This window comes from Homalodisca vitripennis, chromosome 3, assembly GCF_021130785.1.
Source record: "Homalodisca vitripennis isolate AUS2020 chromosome 3, UT_GWSS_2.1, whole genome shotgun sequence".
In the NCBI taxonomy this organism is placed as follows: domain Eukaryota; kingdom Metazoa; phylum Arthropoda; class Insecta; order Hemiptera; family Cicadellidae; genus Homalodisca; species Homalodisca vitripennis.
In genome coordinates this window covers 28248472-28270763 of record NC_060209.1, presented here as the reverse complement: position 1 = coordinate 28270763, position 22292 = coordinate 28248472, and the positions used below count along the sequence as shown (strand labels likewise).

The window sequence follows — 22292 nt, the reverse complement described above, 5'->3', positions numbered from 1 at the left end:
CCCTTCCACAATGACCCAGTCTGACATGTGCTTCAATCTTCTTAATACATCAACAAATAAATAAGTATACATTACCTTGAGCCATTCTATTTAAAAAATGAAAAACTTTATGAATAAGTACTTAATAATATGAATTTTATTGAATTTACAGTTTTATTTTAAAATAGCTACAGAGTATTTGATCTCAAGTCCTGTAGGTAAAACTAGCTGGCTTTGAAATTAATAACACAACCTCCGTGGAACTAGCTACAGCTGTTTCACACTAGTAACTAACTGATTGAAACATAATATAATCCTGACTAAACTTTCAAAGTCCATAATGCAATTAATAACATTTCCCTAAGACATCTAGGGAAACACACCTTCTCCTATAATGAATATAGGAGTTGTAAACTATATTGGTTCTTTATACCTCTATTGGCAAAGGAAAAAAACAGAATAAATAAAACATTGAATAAGATTAAAAGCACCATCCTACATTGTTGCTACTTCTTCCCCCTGATCTAAAATTATGTGAGAATCACATTTTGAATCTACATACAAGAGGATTGTCAGGAGAAGCAACAAAATTGAAATACAATTAGAGAACAATTTCACATGTAATTTTCCTTTATTGTACTTAGGTACCTAATTTGTTTAATCAATACTAAAACTAAGTGATGTTTTACAGATACCTCCAATTTGCATTCACATTTATTTCTTATGAAAACTTTTACTTATTTAAGTAAAATAATGTGTTTAGAGATTAATCAGTTCTTGATTCAAGGAGCTGTCAATTATTTCTTGATTTCACGAGTTCTTAGAAACAGAAAAATCATTTGTGATTTTCCCGGTTCAACAAGAAGATTCCCGGCTTATTCTCGGTTTTCAAGGTCGGGTGGTCACCCTGCATTAGCCCATGCAGAGACATTCTCTGGACCATTCTTATGAAAACTTTTACTTATTTAAGTGCTACTTTCTTGGAAAATCGATTGTTGTCACTTTTGTGCGAAACAAGATGTTACTGATATTGCCAAATTTAAAGATTGCACTTCAATATGTTTGTAAGTTTTCATATGAGCTTATACAAAGTGCTAAATTACCTATTTTAGTAGTATAGTCAATGGCCCCAAAGATGAGCTCCGGTGCACGGTAGTACCGTGAGCAGATGTATGAGACATTGGGCTCTCCTTTGACCAAGTGTTTGGCGGAACCAAAGTCACAGAGCTTGAGCACTCCGGTCTCAGGGTCCAGCAGCAGGTTCTGAGGCTTGATGTCCCGGTGGCAGATGCCTAATGAGTGGATGTAGGCCAGACTTCGGAACAGTTGATACATGTACAACTGGTGACAAACCAAAATTTAATTAGTGTTTTCCATATAATTTTACTCCTCTTATATTGGTGTTGGCGGATATTATCATGACAGTTCATTACGAACCGGGAGAATAAATTTTAAGAATGAATTTGTTAACTTTCATCTGTATATTTCTTTACTTCATTACACTATTGGTGACTTTATTACAAAACCCTTTTGTGATAGCTCAAACAACTATGGCCAAATTTTATTTCATGAAGTTATGTTATGAGTAGTACAAGTATGCTGATTTTTCCCAAACTTATTATAAATGTGTATACTATTAAAGTATAAAAATGGATCAAAATTAATTGAAAAAGCATACATAAAGAAAGAATACTGGATAAAGTCATAAAATTCATTTAACTTTTTTCAACATTAGGTAATTAGGTTTGAGGCAATATGCAAGGAATATTCTGAAATATGACTTGATGATAAGGATGTGTGAATATTTTAAAATTAAATAGAATACAAATAGGAGATTTAGGATAAAAACTACTATTGAATAGTTTCGAGTTACTCAAGTACAACAAAAATTTATTCAGATACAAAACTAATACTAAATATGAAATCCAGAAACAATAAAATGAATTTTTTTGTATGGCTGCTGTCATAGCCATCCATATGATTGTTGTACCTTCTCATCTCTCGAAATTCATCAAATTGATCAAAAGAGATTCAATGAGATAAAAATTGTTTGATTTGGTAAATAAAAGTTGAATAGACAAATAAAAACTGGATGTCACATGTTGTTTTTGTTATGTGATACATGTTATTCTATATAAGCAAATTTGATACATATGTGTACATTTTATTATATTTACAAAAATGTTTTGTTGTAATTTCAATAGCAGGTTTTTTGCGCTCATCACCGTGCCAGGCCCAGCTACTTCATAATCAGATATTTAGTTAGTGATCCGCAATTGGTTAAATTTTTACTCTAATGAAAAAAGTTCTCATTAACATGTTTTTTCATTATCTGATAAAGGCACTATTATCTGCAAATTTATCAAACACTAGTTATAGTGTACTCCGGATGGTCAGGCCATACACTATATCCAGTCAGTTATATACGTCGTTGTGGTTTCAAGATGGGTAAATACAACTAAACTGTAAATTCTGACTGATTACTGGTTAATCTTACCTTTATAAAACTAATAGGTATAGTCTGCTTCGATTTACTATAATGCCTGGCCACTTTATAAACAGTCTCTGGGATGTATTCCAGCACTAGGTTCAAATATACTTCGTCCTTCTGGAACAAAATGCCAAGTAATGTAGAAACAAACATGATCACAGTACACAATTGTTAACAGCTAACAGTTTCTTAACCTTCTCCAGCCAATCGCCTCGAATTGAATTCTCAGACAGCTCTGCACTTAAGTCCAATAGCTTGCAATCCATAAATATGACGTCCATAAGCTACGTAAAATTACTAAATGTATCAAAAAATGTAAACAAATATAAAATAGAATCAAATGAATATTTATATTATTTTGCTGTTCAGAAACATATGATAAGCAACAGTGAATCAGCGAGAAATTATAACTAAAAAGAAACTGAATAGAATACGCCACTACATTCTATGAGACATAATGGAAACTATATAATGGAGAATGGAGGTGTTTCTTCCATTCTCCGTTAGATTATCAAATGTGTTCAGTTAAACAATTATGACTCTCCAAATAATACAGGCATTCATTGTTTAGTGATGTAAAAGGTATTTTAGATTGTGCAGGTTTGCTGCTGGGGGCACAAGGCGCGCTCTCACATGTCTGTGGTTAATCATCAAAAAGGGTCAAATCCAGCAAAACTAAAAGAGAACTGGCTAAAAAAACAAAGTAAACCACTAATAATGAGTTAAAATTTTTAACTCTCTAATACAGCTAAACAAAATGACATACAAAAACACAATTAAGACAAGTTAATTATTTGTTTAAAACTCCATCTAGTATAATATTTAGGTTTAGAAAACTTGACAATTTCATCAGTTTTATCTATTTGCTGTTTACATATAAAATGGAAATGTGATAAATAAAGATATTTGAATTTAAATTAATGAATGTTCTCCCTCTATTAGAGTGGCCAAATTAATTCAGCTCCATATTACCAAAAGTTTTAGTAAAAAAAATCACTAAGATTCACATACTTCTGAAACACGCATGGCTTATATTACAAGTAAATTGCTACTAAAAAATGGTGACAAACAATAGATGGATTTTTATGCTATGGCCCAGATTTTAGTTTCCTGTCATCTTAAGCTTTATCAAACGTTAATGGAGAAACGGGAGTAACAATGTATGTTCAAACTTGTATAAAAAAAACTGGATGAGTTAATTCTGCATCTTTGGATTCGTATAGTATTTATCACTGTACCTAAATTATGTCCAATGACTAGTTCTTGTAACAGGTCTACAGGGATTGTATTTACTCAAAGATTAATTATTGTTGCAAATTTTCTTTGGCCATGATTTTCTAAAAGCTAAATTAAAAGCTATCAAAATGAGTGAGGGATTTACGATCTCATGGAACATGTTGACCCAACAGTGCGATTTTTCTCCTCCATTTAAAATTGAGTTTGAAAAATATATTGGAAAAGCATGAGAGTCCCTTGCTGTATTCCACAAAGTGTAAAATTGCATGTTTCAATAGCAATGACAGCTAAATACTGTTCATCTAAATCAAAATCAAAATTTCTAAGAGCTATACTGCCAATACAAATTGACATGCTAATGGGTTAATTAATGTAGTCATTAAAATCAATCATCCATTAATCATCATAATTTAGATCACACTTCAATGACCGAGTTTGATATGTTAAACACATTTTAAATTATAGTAAGATTCCCACTGTTAGTTACAACTGCATCTGTTCCATTCAACGAGTATAACTTATTTTAATAACAAGGTTCTATACTTTAACTTTCTTAAACTACACTTATCTTTCAACTTTCTTATATACACACAAGTTTTATTTTAAATTTACATACCTTATCTCCACTTGAATAGAAGAAATATTTTAGTTTAACTATGTTACAATGTTCTAAACGCCTCATTATTTGAAGTTCTCGATTCTGAAACAGATAAAAAGAATGATTTAAACATGATTTAATATTACTTGGATTATCTTACAATACTACATACGAGTATATAGAAAGCAATATTACTTACAATATTCTTTTTTTAATTTTTAAACACCTAAAAATTGTGAACCCGCTCTAATACATATATGATGTGTTACCTTAATACCTGAAATAGCCGTTTTGTCCAATATGTCAAAAGAGATAAACATATAAGTATGATTAGATCACTTAATACAATAAATATTTATGTACTGCCCATAAAACCTTGTATGTGCAATGTTATATTAGGGTAAAAGAGCCAGAGTCAAGAAGGTAGCTCTGAGGAACCTGGGATTCAAAAATAATAAAATGTTATTGGTTTTCAGTAACAAACAGTTTTCTAAATTACAAATAAGATAGTCATTGATATTTGGTTAAGCAGCCCTCGCACTTTATGAATTCCAAATCTCAGTGGCATCACGGTCCCAGCAAGCGTCTGGTGTTACACAAAGAAGTTAAGTAAGTTTTGAGTTTTGTGAAGACTAAAAGGTTGCCAAAGTACTATTAATATTATGTAAAAGGATAACCATTTACAAGTCTTTTGGAACTTTATCACACAATTTGGTTAAAATAAGATTAAAATGGTGAATCTTGAAGAGTAGCCTCTAATTCAGCTAGTTGTTTTGATAATTCACTTACAAGTGCAAATTATGGAGAGTATGAGATAATCAATACAGAGGATGTACTGTTAATATTATTAGCACTAACTAAAATCTAGTTGTATAAACACAGATTTAAAACTACAATTTATGATGAGTTTAGGAAATGTCTAGAAAAATCTAAAATTTGACTAGATAATGAAAGTTTTACTATACAAATTTCTACTATTAGAAAAATAGAATTACATCATGATTTGGGTACAAGTAATACCAAAATTATTCTAAACATTGTAAAAGACTGCAAGCCTATTTTTATGTAGTAAAAATTTCAAAAAATATAACTAATACATTTATATATATATACTAGCGGACCCGGCGCGCTTTGCTGCGCATTTCAATAAGTTTCCCGCGGCTTCGCACGCAATTTTCTCGTTGAAAACAGTACACTATATTCACTTATTCATTTTCTATCACATTCTAAACATTGCTGAGATAATTGATAGTCGTTCCTTCGTGAGCTTCTTGGGCGCATTATGAAGGTATGTACCACATTCCTGATACTTCTGTCAAAAAAAAAACAACTAAGGTTGATTTTATAACATTCTTTATATTTGTAGCCAACGTAAGATAGTAATTATGATATCTGCATTGCTCTTCTGATCAAGCATGAGCATGGTTTATATTAAATAAATATTGCAGTTAAAGGTGAATTTTTACGTCAAATTTGAATTGTATTATCTGGATAGTAAAGTCTATGTTTAACAGTGATTGCAGAAACAGTTTAAACAAAATTTGTCGTTTCTCTTAAGCTTACTCTATGCTTTAAAACTATAAGTGTAGTAATTAAATTATATATAAATATATTTTTTGTCGCATTATATATGTTTACAAAGAACAGCTGATTAAAAATTTGAGAAGACTCTTTCACTTAATAACATATGTTTGCTGCAATGCATTTCTTACGGGTATTTCTGTAACCAGTGGGGCGGAATCCTGAATCGGGAAAGGGATAAAAAGTATCCTATAACCTTCTACAGATCAAGACGAACAAATTAAAAAAAAAAATTAGGCGAATCCGTCCAGCCGTTTGTGAGTGATGCTGTTACACACGAACAGTTTCATTTTTATATATATAGATACTAGCTGTTTCCCGCGGCTTCGCACGCGTCTCTTAAGCTTTGCCCGTATATTTCTTTGCCTTCAAATAGTGTTTGGATATTTTAATATACGTAACTACTGTGTTGTAATTGCAGTTTATAATGTGCAGGCGCTTTGATAACTTTTATATCTTGCAGTACAGCCTGGTGGTTAGTTACATCAATGGGCATTGCGTATAAACCTTCTACATAGAAAAATACAAATTTTTCATAGTGATCGGTCCAATAGTTTCTGAGTCTATAAAGGACAAACACACAAACATTCATTTTTATATATTATGATTGCAGAAACAGTTTAAACAAAATTTGTCGTTTCTATTAAGCTTACTCTATGCTTTAAAACTATAAGTGTAAAGAAATTTATATATAAATATATTTTTGTCGCATTATATATGTTTACAAAGAACAGCTGATTAAAAATTTGAAAAGACTCTTTCACTTAATAACATATGTTTGCTGCAATGCATTTCTTACGGGTATTTCTGTAACCAGTGGGGCGGAATCCTGAATCGGGAAAGGGATAAAAAAGTATCATATAACCTTCTACAGATCAAGACGAACAAATTAAAAAAAAAATTAGGCGAATCCGTCCAGCCGTTTGTGAGTGATGCTGTTACACACGAACAGTTTCATTTTTATATATATAGATATATATATATATATATATAAATAAATCAAAAGGAACTTGGGTCGTTGTTAATTAAGAGGGAAATTGGTGATGTATACCAGGTATGTTAAAAAAGTAACAGGAAGTTTCATTTTTATTTATTCATCTACACTAATGTTGTTAGCTTCAAAATAGACTCCATTACATATTATGAACTTTTGCCAGTGCTTTTTTTCAATCCTCATAACACTTCTCAAACTCAAAGCTTTGGAATAACCTTTACATCTTTCAGTGATGCACTTTTAATGTCACCTATGCTTGTAAAATGATGCCATAAAGATAAGTACAGAGTAAAAATAGTCATATGGAACAATGTCTGGAGAATATAAAGGCTGAGGCATTGTTACAGTACTGTTTTTGGTCAAAAATTCATGAACAAGCAATGAAATGTGAGCAGAAGTATTTTCATTGAGTAAAGGCCATAAATTGTTTTGCAATAATTCTGAACGGTTTTTTTCTTTTTCTTCTTCAGATTGTTTCAAATAAACGGCGTTGAACCTGCAGGTAGTAATCCTTATTGACAGTTTAACTTTGTGGCAAGAATTCATGATGTCTATGCCATTAAAATAAAACACAGTGATTTTCATGTTCTACTGGACAGCCTGTTGAGACTTTTTCGGTCTTACCGATCCAGATTGCTTCCACTGAGACGATTAAGCCTTAGTTTCAACGTCAAATCCGTAAATTCATGTTTCATCACCTGTTAGAACACGTTTCAGTAATTCTGCATTGTCATTAATTTAATTTAGTGACTCCAGAAAATCTTCCATTCGCCGTTGTATTTGTTCAAAATTCAACAATTTTGGAACAAATTTTGATGTTATACATTTCATACCCAAACCGTTCAAAAACATTTCATGACATGAGCCAATTGATATGCCAACATTATCAGCGGCTTCCTGATCGTAATATCCAGTTACGATTGATCTTAACCATTTCTTCAACTTCTTCAGGTTGTTGGTGTGCTGGAGCATCCGGAGCGTTCATCATCTTTGTCTTCACAGCCATCTCTGAGACGTTTATACCACTTGTGAAACTGTGTTTTACTCATAGCAGACTTTGATCTATTTTTTTTTAAACAAACAATGCTGAGTTCATAAAACACATCTAACCTTTGCAGCTACCACTGACAATTATTAACAATGAATACAGGTGGAAGGAAATTTCATTATACTTCAGGAGCATGAGTATCAACATAACAAAAAATCTTGACAATCGGACTCTCCAAACCTGCAAAACTTAAAAACCCCGTTCTTTCTGAACTCATACTCATATATTTTGAAACTATCAAACAGATGTTAACATAAGGAACAAAATACACAGAGCGTGATGTGAAAAAAAAAAATCTCATGACAGTCTTCCCCTTACATATCCATTCCTAACCCTCTCCCGCACGAAAGACTTTAATCAACTTGGACAGCTTTTAGCCACTATAGAGCACAAGACTCAGATTGACTTGCACTGCTTTAGTATCTTCTTCTGTGCTCTAGCGGCAATATTCAAAACTATTACGACTGTTTTGCTATAAGGAGACCGTTATTCCTTCCTATTCTCTCGTGCAATAACGCTTTTATTGTTTTAATTTTGATTAGTTTAGCGGAAAACATGGCTGGGCCTAGTCTTACTCTTCGCGACAGTGAAATTGATTTTTCAATTTGTGGTGATAGTGAAGATTCGAGTGAAAGTAGTGATATCTGTGTTGAAACGGTGTTCTGAATGATCACAGTGATGTCAGGAGTGATGCTAGTGGTTGAGTTTGGTGTAGATGACCTTGAAACTGCTCCTGCCCAACCAACAGCTTGGGCTCGGTGCCACTGTGCTCTGCCCGCACCCCTTCGCCTGCCCCCACCCTGGTCTCATGTAATAAACTATGTTGAGCCTAATATATTTGATAGCAGATGTGGTCATTCTTTGCTGGTGGGTTCATCTGAAATCGATTTTTTAAATCTATTGTTGGGAGGAAATTAATTTTTTGAGAATCTCGTGTCATGTACTAATTCCTACGCTGTCTATAAACAAAATGAAAGTAACAAACAGGATTTAAATTGGACACCAGTAACTGTACATGAAATGAAAGCATTCGTAGGAATTGAAATTTATATGGGAATTTATGATCTTCCTGAAGTCACTGAGTATTTTGTTGGTGACCAAATAAAATGTCTCTAGTTCAACATGCTATGACGTATCACCAACCACAAGGAGTGGACATTTCTAAATAATAAGTAAGTTTATTTGTTTATTTACATTGTAATGTTGACTAGTAAAATAATAAAACTATAGCGAAACGTGTCAGTCGCGGGCACCGCGAGTCGAGCATTCTGTGTCGGAGTAGCGAATTAATAGGGTTCAGTAGCACCACGGGCGCCTCGAGTTATTATGAGCGGGAGAGAGTTAACATAGATCTAGTTCTGTTGGAACATCTTGAGTTTGAGTCATTAATGATTAGTGACTAATTTGAGGGATGTACATCATTCGCATTCTGTTCTGAATCGCTACTCACTGGCTGGTTTAACTACGAGTTTCCATTTCTGGTTGAAATATCTTCAGATAGTAGCAAAGTAGAACCTTTACTAAACACAGCAAAGTAATTCTTCTTCCTCAGTAATTGTACCAAAAACTTCACTTGATAACTTGAAAACTTCCCGCATGATGAGAACGAACTTGAAACTGATTCACCAACTTAAAACTCTCTTATTGGCTTCTGAAATATAGTAGTATCCTCAAACTGACGCTCTCTTTGTGCAGATAGAAAATCTCTCTTCACCAGATCAAGTCTCATATGTAGTGTATCTTTCCGCATTAACTCAGCTAGACTTGTGTGCTTAGTAGAATTCTGAACTTTCCCACCCTTTTACAATAATCAATGGCTTTGAACACTTTTTCACAATTAGTACGTTTCTCTCAGCTTGCCCAAGATTTGTTTATGGATGAGTTGGAATGGTTAGTTTGTTTTTTATATCACTGGATCAGAGAAATGCCTTGAAAGTTTTTCAAAAGTCAATGATGTTCCATTATTGGTTACTATTGTATGGGGAAACTAGTAAAAGTAACCAAAAAGTGTGAAAATTGTCTTGCATAATTCAAAATATCAATTATAATTATTATTTATATAATTCAATTTGAAGAAAACAGGTTGGTCTACGTGAATCATAATAGTTTTACAACATAAATTTGTGTTTATTATTAAATTCTCACTGTTCAATCAGAATTTTGATTTTTTTTTTAGGAAAAATCATTAAAATTAAACAATATATTTTTTTTTCACATTATAAAAGGTTAGGTACATTTGAAAGGATCCAATAATGGTACTTCCTTCGCTCATATTCATAATTGTAAACAATAGGAGTCCAAACAATTCCAAAACAACATACAGTCCATTTTTAGACTCAGCTGCCAGGATACCAGCGAAAAAAAAAAAAAAAAAAAAAAAAAAAATTTTTCACTTCAATAAAAAATATATAACAAACTATAAAGTTAATGTTTGAAACGTTGTCCAATGTAGAATTCCTGATAGTGTTAAGTAACATCATAACATCCATGAAAAGTGCTACTGTATAAGTTTCTTACAAACAGCAAAAAACCAAAAAGACTCTTACACGAGTCTTTCGTCAAAACAGAAACTCACCAAGCTACGTTATGGAATAAAATTCTTAATTCGAATACCAAAGTAGCAGCAGTAATGAACAGATGACTAGATTGTAGCCCAAGAGATATAGAAGATAGTGGTACCACCAATAAACTTCAGAAAACTATTCAACTTCAATAATGAAGACAGAAAAGGATGTACAATATTACATGTTTGTCAGTTGTGCTACCACAACAATTGTGATTTCTTACCAAAGTTTATAATTGATAAAGTTGTTTATTGTGTATATCTCAAATATCTAATATCACAATACTCAGCAAATGTTCTGAACTCAATAATATAATTATAGATTACATTATAAGTTGTATTTGGATTTAAATAAACACGATAAAAACACCTTGGTCAAAAGACTCACCATCAGTCTTTTACCAATGAGAGAACACAACACATGACTCTCCAAGAGTCTTTAGCCAGTTCTAAGGTTAACTATAACTAATAAATCAAATTCAGAGTTACCTGGTTTAATGGTTGAGGAGTAAAATTAATTTTGGGATAGCTGATGTCATCTGTGAGTAAGAGATGGTTTGCCAGTCTCTACAAGAAGACTAACAAAAGGAGTTGAATAAAAAACTCCAGTGGCCAACATTTTGAGTGCTCTGGGTCTTACTAACCCATATGCATGGCATATATAATCTAACCAAGAACGAATGGTGGCTTTATAAATCTTGAGCATGCAGTTACTATCTGCCTCTCATTTGCTCCCTGCCTCTCATTTGCTCCACTCAGAGCTTTAAGAATGTGGAGTTCCTTTCAAAAATTGAAATTTCAGACTATATGAAGATGTTTTTGAAATTTCGGCAAATGTTGCTGGTAGATTTGAAACTGTTAATGGCTCAGCCACTACATCTCCACTGCGTTTCAGACCAATAATGGAAGGTAGAGGAGGTTTGCAGCACACTGGACACAATTGTTTCCACATGTCACATGCAGGAATGGTTCTTTTTATTTGGTCAGTGTAATTCAACCAGGACTGGCGTTGACTCGATCTGAAGAATCATCTTGTTTAGCTCTAGATCTTCTGAACTATGAAAGATTTTCTTCAGTGAGAAATCTATTAAAGGATTTTAGAAATGTTCTCCTATCCTTCAAAAACTGGAATGAGGATTTAGCTATGTTCATTCCTGCTGCTGAAATAAAGGATGATATAAAATGTCAGGCTTTAATACCTATTATTATGTACTTATTTCTTTCTTAGATTGTTATAGAAATTGGTCCAATCTGCTGTTTGTCATAGTCGAGATCTATTTATTGGAGACAGAAATGAATCTAGGGCTATGGCAATGGGTGTGTGACCACTCCCTGATAGGTTAAAAAGTACCAGTAGATCTTGGCTCTCAAAACTAGACTGCAGATTGACAAATCGATAGCCAACCATATTCTAATCATTGGACACACGTAAGTAGCAGATCCATCATTTAGAACAACTGCTTGCAACTTAACCCAAAATCCCATGAGCAAGTTTCCCCTCTGATTTGAATGATAGGATCCCCAGGAGCGATGGTGAAAATTGAAATCACTAACCATCAAGTAGAGAGGCGGAAGCTGATTAAGAAGATCTCTCAGATCGTCAACGGCCAGAACGAAAGGTAGAGATGGCATGTATATAAAACAAATTGCTAGTTTGAGAGAAAGATTAATTTTTATAGAAGAGTTCTGGTGATAGTTTAACTTCAGGTGTTTAAAGAAAAATCTGCTAAAATTGCTACATCACCACAAAATATTTGATGATAATCAAAACAAAAAGTGTCATAACTATTTAGTTAGGATTGTGTGTGAAGAGCTAACTTTGTTTCTGCAATACAAATTATTTATATATTATTTATATATATGATTCATTATTATTTTGCTTAATGGTTACAAATAGCACTGGTATAAAAAAATTATAATTTAAATAAATAATAACAATTTTTCCACGTAAATAATACAATGTATAATGAAAAATGTCAATATTTTGTTTATTTTAAATTTTTCTACAGTTTTTTCAATTAAACTACATATTTTTTATTTCATTTTTTCAAAATAGACAAAAAAGCGAAAAAAATTAGCCGTCAGAGAACCTTTTTTGACAAAAAAATGTTTAAAAATGGTGATTGAAAATTATAACAATTTTTTTTTTCAAGTGAAATTTTATTATAACGGCTGAATATTTCTTAATGAAACAAATACATTATTTTTAGAATAGCACAAAGTATATTTGATCAAACTTTCAGCTCAATCGAACCATTTTTGTAAAAGAAAAAAATTAAAAACAAAAAAAAAACTGTTTTTTGGATTTTTTTTTGAAATTGTTGAGGTTAGGGCAAAAATGATTACTACATAAGTTGTAGATTTTTTTATTTCCAACAACTTTTGTATTTGACTTTTTTCATTAGGATGCATTGTTTAGTCACAAATTGCAAAAAAAAACCATTTTCACCCCTAAAAACCACCCCTCCTATACCCCCTAATAGACGATTTTGGTTCGGAATGTTTTTTTTTATTTATTTATGATGTATTTGACTAAATTGTGGCATTAGTTTGCTGTAAGAAAACATTTATTTATATGACCATTTTTAACTGCTATTTCTCCTGCACTATGTTGTCTTCATGTAAAGATATTTTAAAGACCAGATAAGGATGGATTTGTGTTTTTCAGTGGGAATTTCAACCTACTATCCATTTTTCTCTGGATTGTCAAGTTTTGAGTTTGTTAGCAAGTTCCATTCTTTCATACAAAGACAGAGGTTCTTGTCTAGGGCTATATATTTATTTCCCTTCATAGATGGTGACTGAACACATTTAAGAGAATCATCAGTCGAAATCTAGGAATGTTGTCAGCTCCCGATGGCAAGTTGTTTTATCAAAGCGCCACCTGTTTCATCAAGGATCGTACCATACCTTCCAAAGTTAAAGAGGGGCACTTCAAAGGTTTGACAGTAATTTTCACGGTTTTGGAGTAGGGAATTCCATTTTTACGAACTGGGACTACTCTCCTTCTGTGCTCTTTACAAGCCTCAATGAAAGAAAGTTTCTTAATTGTCATTATTTTCAATATTTCTTTTTCCTTAGGTAGCCCTTACAATCTCTTAAGGAGGATGGACGCCTTCCTCTGCAGTTAATGCATTGGAGATCTTTATTACACCCCTCCTTTGTCACCACAGCAAGAACAACTCTCTGGATTTAAACACATCTTGCTGGAGTGACCGAATCTTTTGCACGGAAATATCATTGAGGAGTTCTAAAATAGGGCCGAATGGCTAGGGACAAGTAAGCTTTAATACAATCAGGGACTGAGGCCTTAAAAAGTCAGTACCATACCTTGAGTTACAATCTTAACCTAGTTTTTGGTCTGGACTATCCTGACCACGTCTGTGACCACTGAATACCTATGTCCTTTATTTCGTACTCACTACGAAACCAGGTAAAACTAACTAAAATTTCCACGAGGTCAAAAAAGCTTCTCATTTATCAGTTTTCATACTACCTTTGGTTGCCCTCCAGAAGATAAAAATAATTTATTAATGACAAAGGGACTCTCTGATCACTTCTCTGTGATTCACTACAAGGAATAGAAAAGTAGGAGTCAAATCTTCTCTTTCCAAACTATCACATTTCCTTAGTTTCCCTAGATCAGAGAGTTGGTGCTCTTATCCATCACTCTCATCTCCGGTTACAACACTTTCGTTTTGATTGTCCTAATGATATGGTATTGAGCTTCCATAAAGTTTTTTTCCAATGCATCATGTTAAGTAGTGCAGGCCTCATCATGTTAATTAACCAGGACCGGGAAATACCCTCGAGTGTCTCCCATGCCATGTACTAGAACGGTTCTTAAGGCTAAGAAGACAAAGGAAAGAAAGAGGAAAAAACTACTTGAGAGTTCCAGAGGTTTAGAAATAGAAGAGGGTAAACTAAGGTTGGCCAGAGTAGAATCTCATTTTGAAAGGAAGTAAAATAAAAACCCCAAGGAAGCAGTATGTCGAACTTCATGTCACAAGTAAGTGGAAGTAATGATAATCAGCTCAGGTAACCCTGTAGTCCCATCCACTTACTCATAGAGATTATGAGCCCCTGGGGAAAAATATCTGTATATCTCAATCTCAAAGCCAAAGCAAAGAAATTTCAGTGCTGCCAACCAAAACTTTGGCAGACATGAAAGGAAACCTGTCTGAAACGAAAAAAATCGAGAAAGCAAAGGCGTCTGACAAGGAGAAGACAGCTAGGCTATACCATGAAAACAAAGCTATACCATCCACATTGCGTACCAAGTCTACAAAACAGATGTTCCTTCTGTTGTTGCGTCGTTGAATAGGGAACAGGTGGTTTTGGAATTGGAAGAGGAACCTGAGGACTCCAATAGTGGATTTATTGAAGTGAGAAAAACGTAACAGCAATCAAACTAGGAAGGTTATGAATAACTACAAAAGGTCTAAGTTCTTAACGGGCCCGTGCTCCTGTTAATGATGATAACCTGAAAATTGTAGAAAAACATAAGCATATCTTTGTTTCGAGATTTGCTGAAGGTGTAGAAAGTGAGAACATTAAGCAGTATGTAATTGCTCGTGTGAAAGGTAATAATAACTGTGAAGTGATGAAATTAAAAAGTAGGTATCCAGGATACAGTTCATTTAAAGTGGGTGTCCCCATTGTCCCAGTGGAATACTGTGTATGATGAAGACTTCTGGCCTGAAGGAACTTATGTAAGTCGGTTTGTATATAAACGCAAAAGTTCTGGGGAGAAAGGAACCCATTGAAGCTTCTTTTTTGGAAAACATTCAGGTGAATTCACAAGTCACATAGTTTATGGTTCTACACACTCCACTAAGGGATGAGTCTCAAGTTGAGGTTAGTGGCAATGTATCTTTTGAAGTCAAACTTGTACTTATTAATCTTCAATCAATAAAAAACAAATTAAACCTATTGGACATTTTCAATCGTACTATTTTATGTGATATACTGTGTGTCAATGAACATTGGTGTACCCAGGGTGAAATAGGATTATATGTACCTGATGGATATTTTTCTAGCTGCTAGCTATTGTAGACCTTCTCCCTACGGGGGATCTGCAATTTTTGTAAGATACTCTTTTCAATATCCATTTGAGGTGGTAAATATTGACATTTACTGTGAGTGCAAATATTTGAAGCAGCCATGATTGTATCCAATGCTGTCGGTCTGATCATTTTAACTGTATATCGTACCCCAGATTCCGCAATTGACATTTTTAATGATAGATTATCTGAACTTTTGGACTTTATAACTAGTAACCCTAAATTCTGTAAGTTGAAGATCGTTATCGCAGGTGACATAAACATTGATCCTAGAGTAAATAGTTCACAAACTATAAAGTTCATCAATATGCTTAAGTCTTATGATTCTTTTGTTTGAATTTTCAACCCACTCGTGCGGAAGCGTGCTTGGATAATTTCATCTCCAATCTCCATCCAGCTACTTTTTACTTGTAAAACTGTCCAACCTCACCTCTCCGATCACCTTGGCCTGCTGTTGAATTTCGAACTTCCAGTTACAAGCTCACAACCCCGTAATGCGGGTGAAAAAATAACCTACAACTATAGACTTTTAAATGATGTAAATATTAATAGATTGAAGTATAGGGTTAAGTAATATTAACTGGCCATATATTTTCTCAGTAGCTAATGATCTTGAAAGTGCCTGTTATTCTTTTCTACAGTCTCTGTCATTGAGCCTTGATGAATGTTGCCCTCTAGTTACTAAAAACTATTTCTAGGCCTAGGGCTTGCCAAAACTGGTATACCCCTTTCTTAGGAAAACTTAGGCTATTGCTAGATTTAAGCCATCAAAAAAGCAAAAATGATCCTAGCCTGTTACAAAATCATAGGAGAATCAAGAAAGTTTTATAAAGAACAGATTGATATTGCAAAAAGGAATGCCAATGATAAATACATACTAGAATCTCGTAACCCTTCCAAAGCGGCTTGGAATGTCATCAATGCTGAAACTGGGCGTAGTTTAAAAAACAATTGTCAGTCTAAACTTCCCTTTTCTGCCGATGACTTCAATAACCATTTTGTCAATATATGTAATAATGTAAATAGTAGTAATGATAATGTAAATACAGCTAGTGCCATAGAGATATTAAAATCAACCATCAAGAGTCCTCAGGTATTGCCTTTTAAGTGGAGTTATGTTAACCCTGTTGATATTCATAACACTGTATGTAGGCTAAGTAACTCTAAGTCTGAAGATGTCTTTGGATTATCCAATTTTGTTTTAAAGAAAGTTACAAAGGAAATTTTGTATCCCTTGGACAATTCTTATTAATTGGATGCTCAGTGTTGGTGTTTATCCTAGATGTTTAAAAACGACTGTAACTGTGCCGATATACAAAAAAAGGCGATATAATTAAATGTTAATAACTACCGACCAATTGCTTTGGTGCCTGTTGTGTCCAAGATAATCGAAAGCATTGTTAAATTCCAGGTTGAACATTATTTTGAGCAGAATTGCTTACTGCTCATCGGAGCAATTTGGTTTTAGACAAAACCTCTCCACTGTTAAGGCTGTGTAGAAAACATTGTCTCCTATATTATTAATGGTTTTGAAAACAAAGAAGAGATATGCACTTTATTGTTGGACCTTAGTAAAGCTTTTGACATTGTACCTCACTCAGAACTCATTGAAAAGCTTAACCATTATGGACTCGGAGATGTTGAACTATCTCTTTTTAGTTCTTACTTGTCTGATAGGTACCAGTTTGTCAAACTAAGTGGCCAGAACTCTGATCTCAAGAGAGTGACTAGGGGGGTTCCCCAGGGCTCTGTCCTGGGCCCCTTTTTGTTTGTCGTCTTCATTAATGACCTCCCAAAATTTCTACCAAACAAGAGTATCTTATATGCTGACGACACTACTTTGATGTGTTCTAGTAAACTTCCTGAGCTTAATCTTGTTATGATGGACTATATGAAAGAGAGATCCTACCTTTGGTTTACTGCAAATAGTCTAAGAGTTAATGAGGATAAGTCAGAGGAAATAATATTTAACCTAGGTGTCAACTCTATAAATAAGTCTGTTAAGTTACTAGGTCTCCATCTTGACTCAAGACTTACATGGAGAGCACATACTGATGCCTTGTGTGCTCGTCTATGTAGAGTTATCTTTTTACTTAAGAAACTTAAACTTTGTTACTAGTTGTAATTTAGGTTTTAAAGGCTTATTTTGCTCTTTTTCACTCTCACCTTCTGTATGGCACCCTTCTCTGGGGTGGATCTAGTGGTGCTAAAGAGGTTTTCTTGTGCCAAAAGAGGGCTGTGCGTACAATTTTTTAATATTAGCTATAGTGACACCTGTAAACCATATTTTATAGAATATGATATACTTACGCTTCCTTCAATTTTTTATCTTACAAATTTTATCATATGTAAAAGAAAAACTTAGAATTATTTAATTTAAGAAGCTCAGTCCACAATCATTATACTAGAAACCAACATTCTATTGATCAGACGTTTGCTTAGACTATCTAAAACACACGGTGCATATCTTTATTTAGGCGTAAAACTCTTTAATAAGTTACCATTAGTTGTAAGAGACATTTTCATGTAAAAATTTTAAGAATTCAATGACTAAATGGTTAAAAGAAAAAGCTTTTTATTCTGTAGAAGAATTTTATTCCTGTAGTATAAGTGATTGCATTTTCATGTAAAATTTTGCTATGTTGATTTTTATGTGCCATGTGATTTATAAACTGTTTTGTTGTAGGCTATTTTAATTTTAACTTAATTTTAAATTTTAATTTTAATTTTTAATTTATTTATGTGCTCCTATATGTTGGTCATATTTATATATTTATTTAGGCCTACTAGTGCTATTCTGACGTTGTCAATACATTGTTTATGTGGGATGACAATACAGATTCTTGATTCTTTATTCTTGTATCAAACCCTCTTCACCAGCAATCTTGTCTTACCATTCCTTTATCTTTACTGTTCCAATATGGGCTTCATGGAGTTCAACAAGTATCCTTTTCTCCTCAGATTTTTAAGAATTACAACTCCTATTCCACAAACAATGCAACCATTCATAACTGTGAACTAATGATCTGTGCTCAGGAATGTCATGCCCTACAAGTGTGTTCCTCTTTGCAAAGGATTGTAGGTTGGTTTAAGTTCTTTGTAATTTCTTGTTTCTTTGATTTTTTTCCTTTGATTTATTACTTCTGCAGTGACTGGCATTGTTATGTATTATTGTACAATGACTGTCTAGCTATTATACATGTAGCCAACACCCTTATTGCTGGTGTATACTGAGTGAGCCAAATATTCTAGTCTAGCACTGCGCCCTAAGCCGTCTTGTCGCTGTCAACATGGTTACTATTGTATATTATACGAGGGGTATCCAAAAAGTAAGTTTCCCTGTTCTGTAAAAAGACGCGTACGTAACACAGCGTGCAGCTGTTGGGCGGGATATGTAGCGCGGTTCGGTTGGCAACAGGTGCGCCTGGTCACTGGCCCATTGTCACGCTTCTCAGTCAGTTGCTGCCCAAACATCATGGAGACTCCACTGCGTTCTGCCGCCAGTTGCGAAGTCCGTAGTGTTATTCGTTTCTTGACCGCCAAAAACGAAACTGCCATTGAAATTCATCGTCAGTTGTGTCAAGTGTATGGTGAACATGTTATGTCCGTTTCAGATGGGTCCGTCGTTGGCGTGCAATGTTTTTGGAAGGAAGAGAAAATGTTCATGACGATGAGCGTAGTGGCCGACCGGCCCAATTCTCGGCAACCTGACGTCATTAATTGCTGTACGAGCAGTTATTGACAATGATAAGCGAGTGACTCTCGATGAAATTATGGATAAACTGCCGTCAAGTGTGTTGAAGTTAGCCGGTCATCTGTGCACAATATCATGACAGAAGATTTTCAGCTTGCAAAAGTGTGTGCAAGATGGGGTGCCTCGCTTATTGAGCAATGCCCATAAACAACAACGAATGGCTGCTGCCCAGTCTTTCTTGCGATTGTTTGACGATGAAGATGAAAACCTTTTCAGTAGAATAGTCACAGGTGATGAAACATGGATTCACCACTCAACTCCAGAGACCAAACGCCAGAGTATGGTGTGGCAAAAAAAAAGGAGAGGCAGCTCCTCAAAAAGCCAAAGTTTTTGAGTCTGCAGGAAAGGTAATGGCTACAGTTTTTTGGGACTGCCATGGAGTGTTATTGATTGACTATCTTCCTCGTGGCGAAAACCATAAATGCAGAAAGGTATTGTGAAGTTCTCACCAGACACTTCGGCGGGCAATAACAGAATAAACGGCGCGGACTTTTGTCGCGCACGGTTCTGCTTATTCAAGATAACGCCCGACCACACGCTGCTCGTGCAACAATGGAACTTTTGAGGAAATTTAAGTGGGATGTTTTTGGTCATCCTCCATACTCACCAGATCTTGCACCTAGCGATTTTCATCTGTTTCCGGAGCTGAAAAAGACACCTTGGCGGTCGGCGATTTGCCAACAGCAATGACCTTCAAAATGAGGTGGATACTTGGCTTAAAAATTTGGCGGGTGAATTTTGTGATGCTGGAATAAAAAAACTACTTCCTAGATACCAAGAGTGCTTAGAAAGGGACTATGTAGAAAAATAAGGTATGATGTAAAAAAGTTGAATAAATGTGTTTCAGTTATTTTTTGAGTCTTTTTAACTTTTTTCATATTTAATGGAAAACTTACTTTTTGGATACCACTCGTACAAGTTCCAATATGGGCTTCATGGAGTTCAACAAGTATCCTTCTCCTCAGATTTTTAAGAATTACAACTCCTATTCCTAAAACAATGCAACCATTCATAACTGTTAACTAATGATCTGTGCTCAGGAATGTCATGCCTTCAAGTGTTCCTCTTTGCAAAGGATTGTAGGTTGGTTTAAGTTCTTTGTATTTCTTGTTTCTTTGATTTTTTTTCCTTTGATTATTACTTCTGCAGTGACTGGCAATGTTATGTATTATTGTACAATGACTGTCTAGCTATAATACATGTAGTCAACACCCTTATTGCTGGTGTATATTGAGTGAGCCAAATATTCTAGTCTAGCTCTGCGCCCTGAGCTGTCTGTCTGTGTCAACATGGTACTATTGTATGTTATACAAGAAGTATGTCTTTAAATTTAAATAGAGAAGACCCTAAAAGCAGTTTGAGTACAGCTATTGTGTTTCATACCTTAAACCTCTTGTCCTGGAGGACTTTCTTGATGGCGACCATTTCACTGGAATCACAGAGTTTGGCCTGGTAGACAACTCCAAAGCTGCCATTTCCGATGACCTTGGTGTCAGTGTAGGAGACTTCCAGGGGCCGGTCGGGACCCTGCCCAGGGGTCGCCACCACAGTCGTCACCTTGCTGCCATCTTTACCTGTAACATAGGGTCAAGATTAGTACTGGCACCTAATAGTGATAATAATTTAAAATTTTTTAAATAATGGAGAAACGTATATTATTTTTATAATTTAATTATACAACATTCTATTATACAATCATATAATTTTCTGTATTCCTAATACATTACTTATTATGAAATGATAAATCTGGCTATAACCAAGAGCACTTAAGTGCGTATCATTATTATTAATATAAACTTTGTTATTTATATAAGTAAATGTGAACAAATTATAAATTTAGATCAGTAGCTAACCAATTTTATATTATTTTCTTCAGTAATTTTATATTTTTATAAATGAAAAGAATATTTAAGCATCTGGGTTATTAATGTTAACGTTTTTTATCTTTGTGACAAATTGTACAGTTAAACTTCAATCTTTACACGAGTCTAACGATAACAAGCAGTTACAGAATATCATAACATTAAAAAAATATAAACTATTTGTTCTAAGCTATCTTAGAGTGGTTTGTATTTGTGAACTGTGTCTGAACAATTCTGTTTTCTCAGATAAGATAGCACAAATGATAATACAGTTTTCATTATTACAGGTATAACATTTTAACAGTATGAATGTAATAAAATATTACACTATAATTTCAGAGTTAAAATGTAAAAAAAAACTTAACAAAATTAATTTTTAATGCTCAAGTATAGATGTTTGAAGTCTGTATATTTTAATTTTACATTATTTTAAAACAGTAAATAATTATTTAGAAACCTAATTGAAACATTATTTAGGGATGCCTAAGCATAATGTACAATCTTCGGATGTCACAATTACTTTTAAAGTACTGGTTATTTCATTTTCGTAGTATATTTGTTTCATTATAATATGTTACTATTAACCATTAGGATTTTTTATAAATTAAACAAAATGGCTCAAAGTGTTCATCAGCTAAAAACTGCTTTTTTAGCAGTGATGATTGCATAGAATTTTTTAAATTTTTATACATACATATATATATATATGTATGCTTCAAATTGGTCTTATCATTACCTCAACACATTACATGTACGTAAATTGTTTTTGTAAGAAAAATCTGTGGCAAAAAACAAAAATATTATTTATAAATATATATACATTTGTTCACGTCAGTTCAAACGTGTGTTTAAGGTAGAATCACAACGGGTGGACAGTTCTTTTTGCAATTTTTACAAAATATATTTTTTTAATTCTTCCGCCTTGGGTTGTACTTAATCTACTGCACACGACAATTTCAAATATTTTTAGCAAAAAAAGGATAATCAATAAAGAATGAGTAACACTGTTGCCTAGGTACCACAAAAACAAACAGCTGTGTCAAGGTCATTACTACTACCAACTTTAAAATTAATTAAAGATAGTCTTATTTATTTCAAAAATAGTTCAGACCAGTTCAAACTT

General features: G+C 33.7%; 1 protein-coding gene across 2 annotated transcripts in view; it reads right to left on the bottom strand.

Annotated features, from left to right (window-relative positions):
• The window catches only part of LOC124356728 (protein kinase shaggy-like), a 29477-nt gene extending 8581 nt beyond the window's left edge, over positions 1-20896 (bottom strand). Inside the window, exons 1-4 of one of the 2 annotated variants that reach the window (XM_046807907.1) lie at positions 20691-20896; positions 4323-4406; positions 2477-2587; positions 1083-1320 (exon numbers count right to left, since the gene is read on the bottom strand). In XM_046807907.1, coding sequence (XP_046663863.1) covers positions 1083-1320; positions 2477-2587; positions 4323-4406; positions 20691-20732 — 475 coding nt within the window. In that variant the 5' untranslated portion in view covers positions 20733-20896. The remainder of the gene's footprint in view (positions 1-1082; positions 1321-2476; positions 2588-4322; positions 4407-20690) is intronic. The other variant, XM_046807908.1, reaches the window with a different exon arrangement.
• Positions 20897-22292: the final 1396 nt, after the last annotated feature.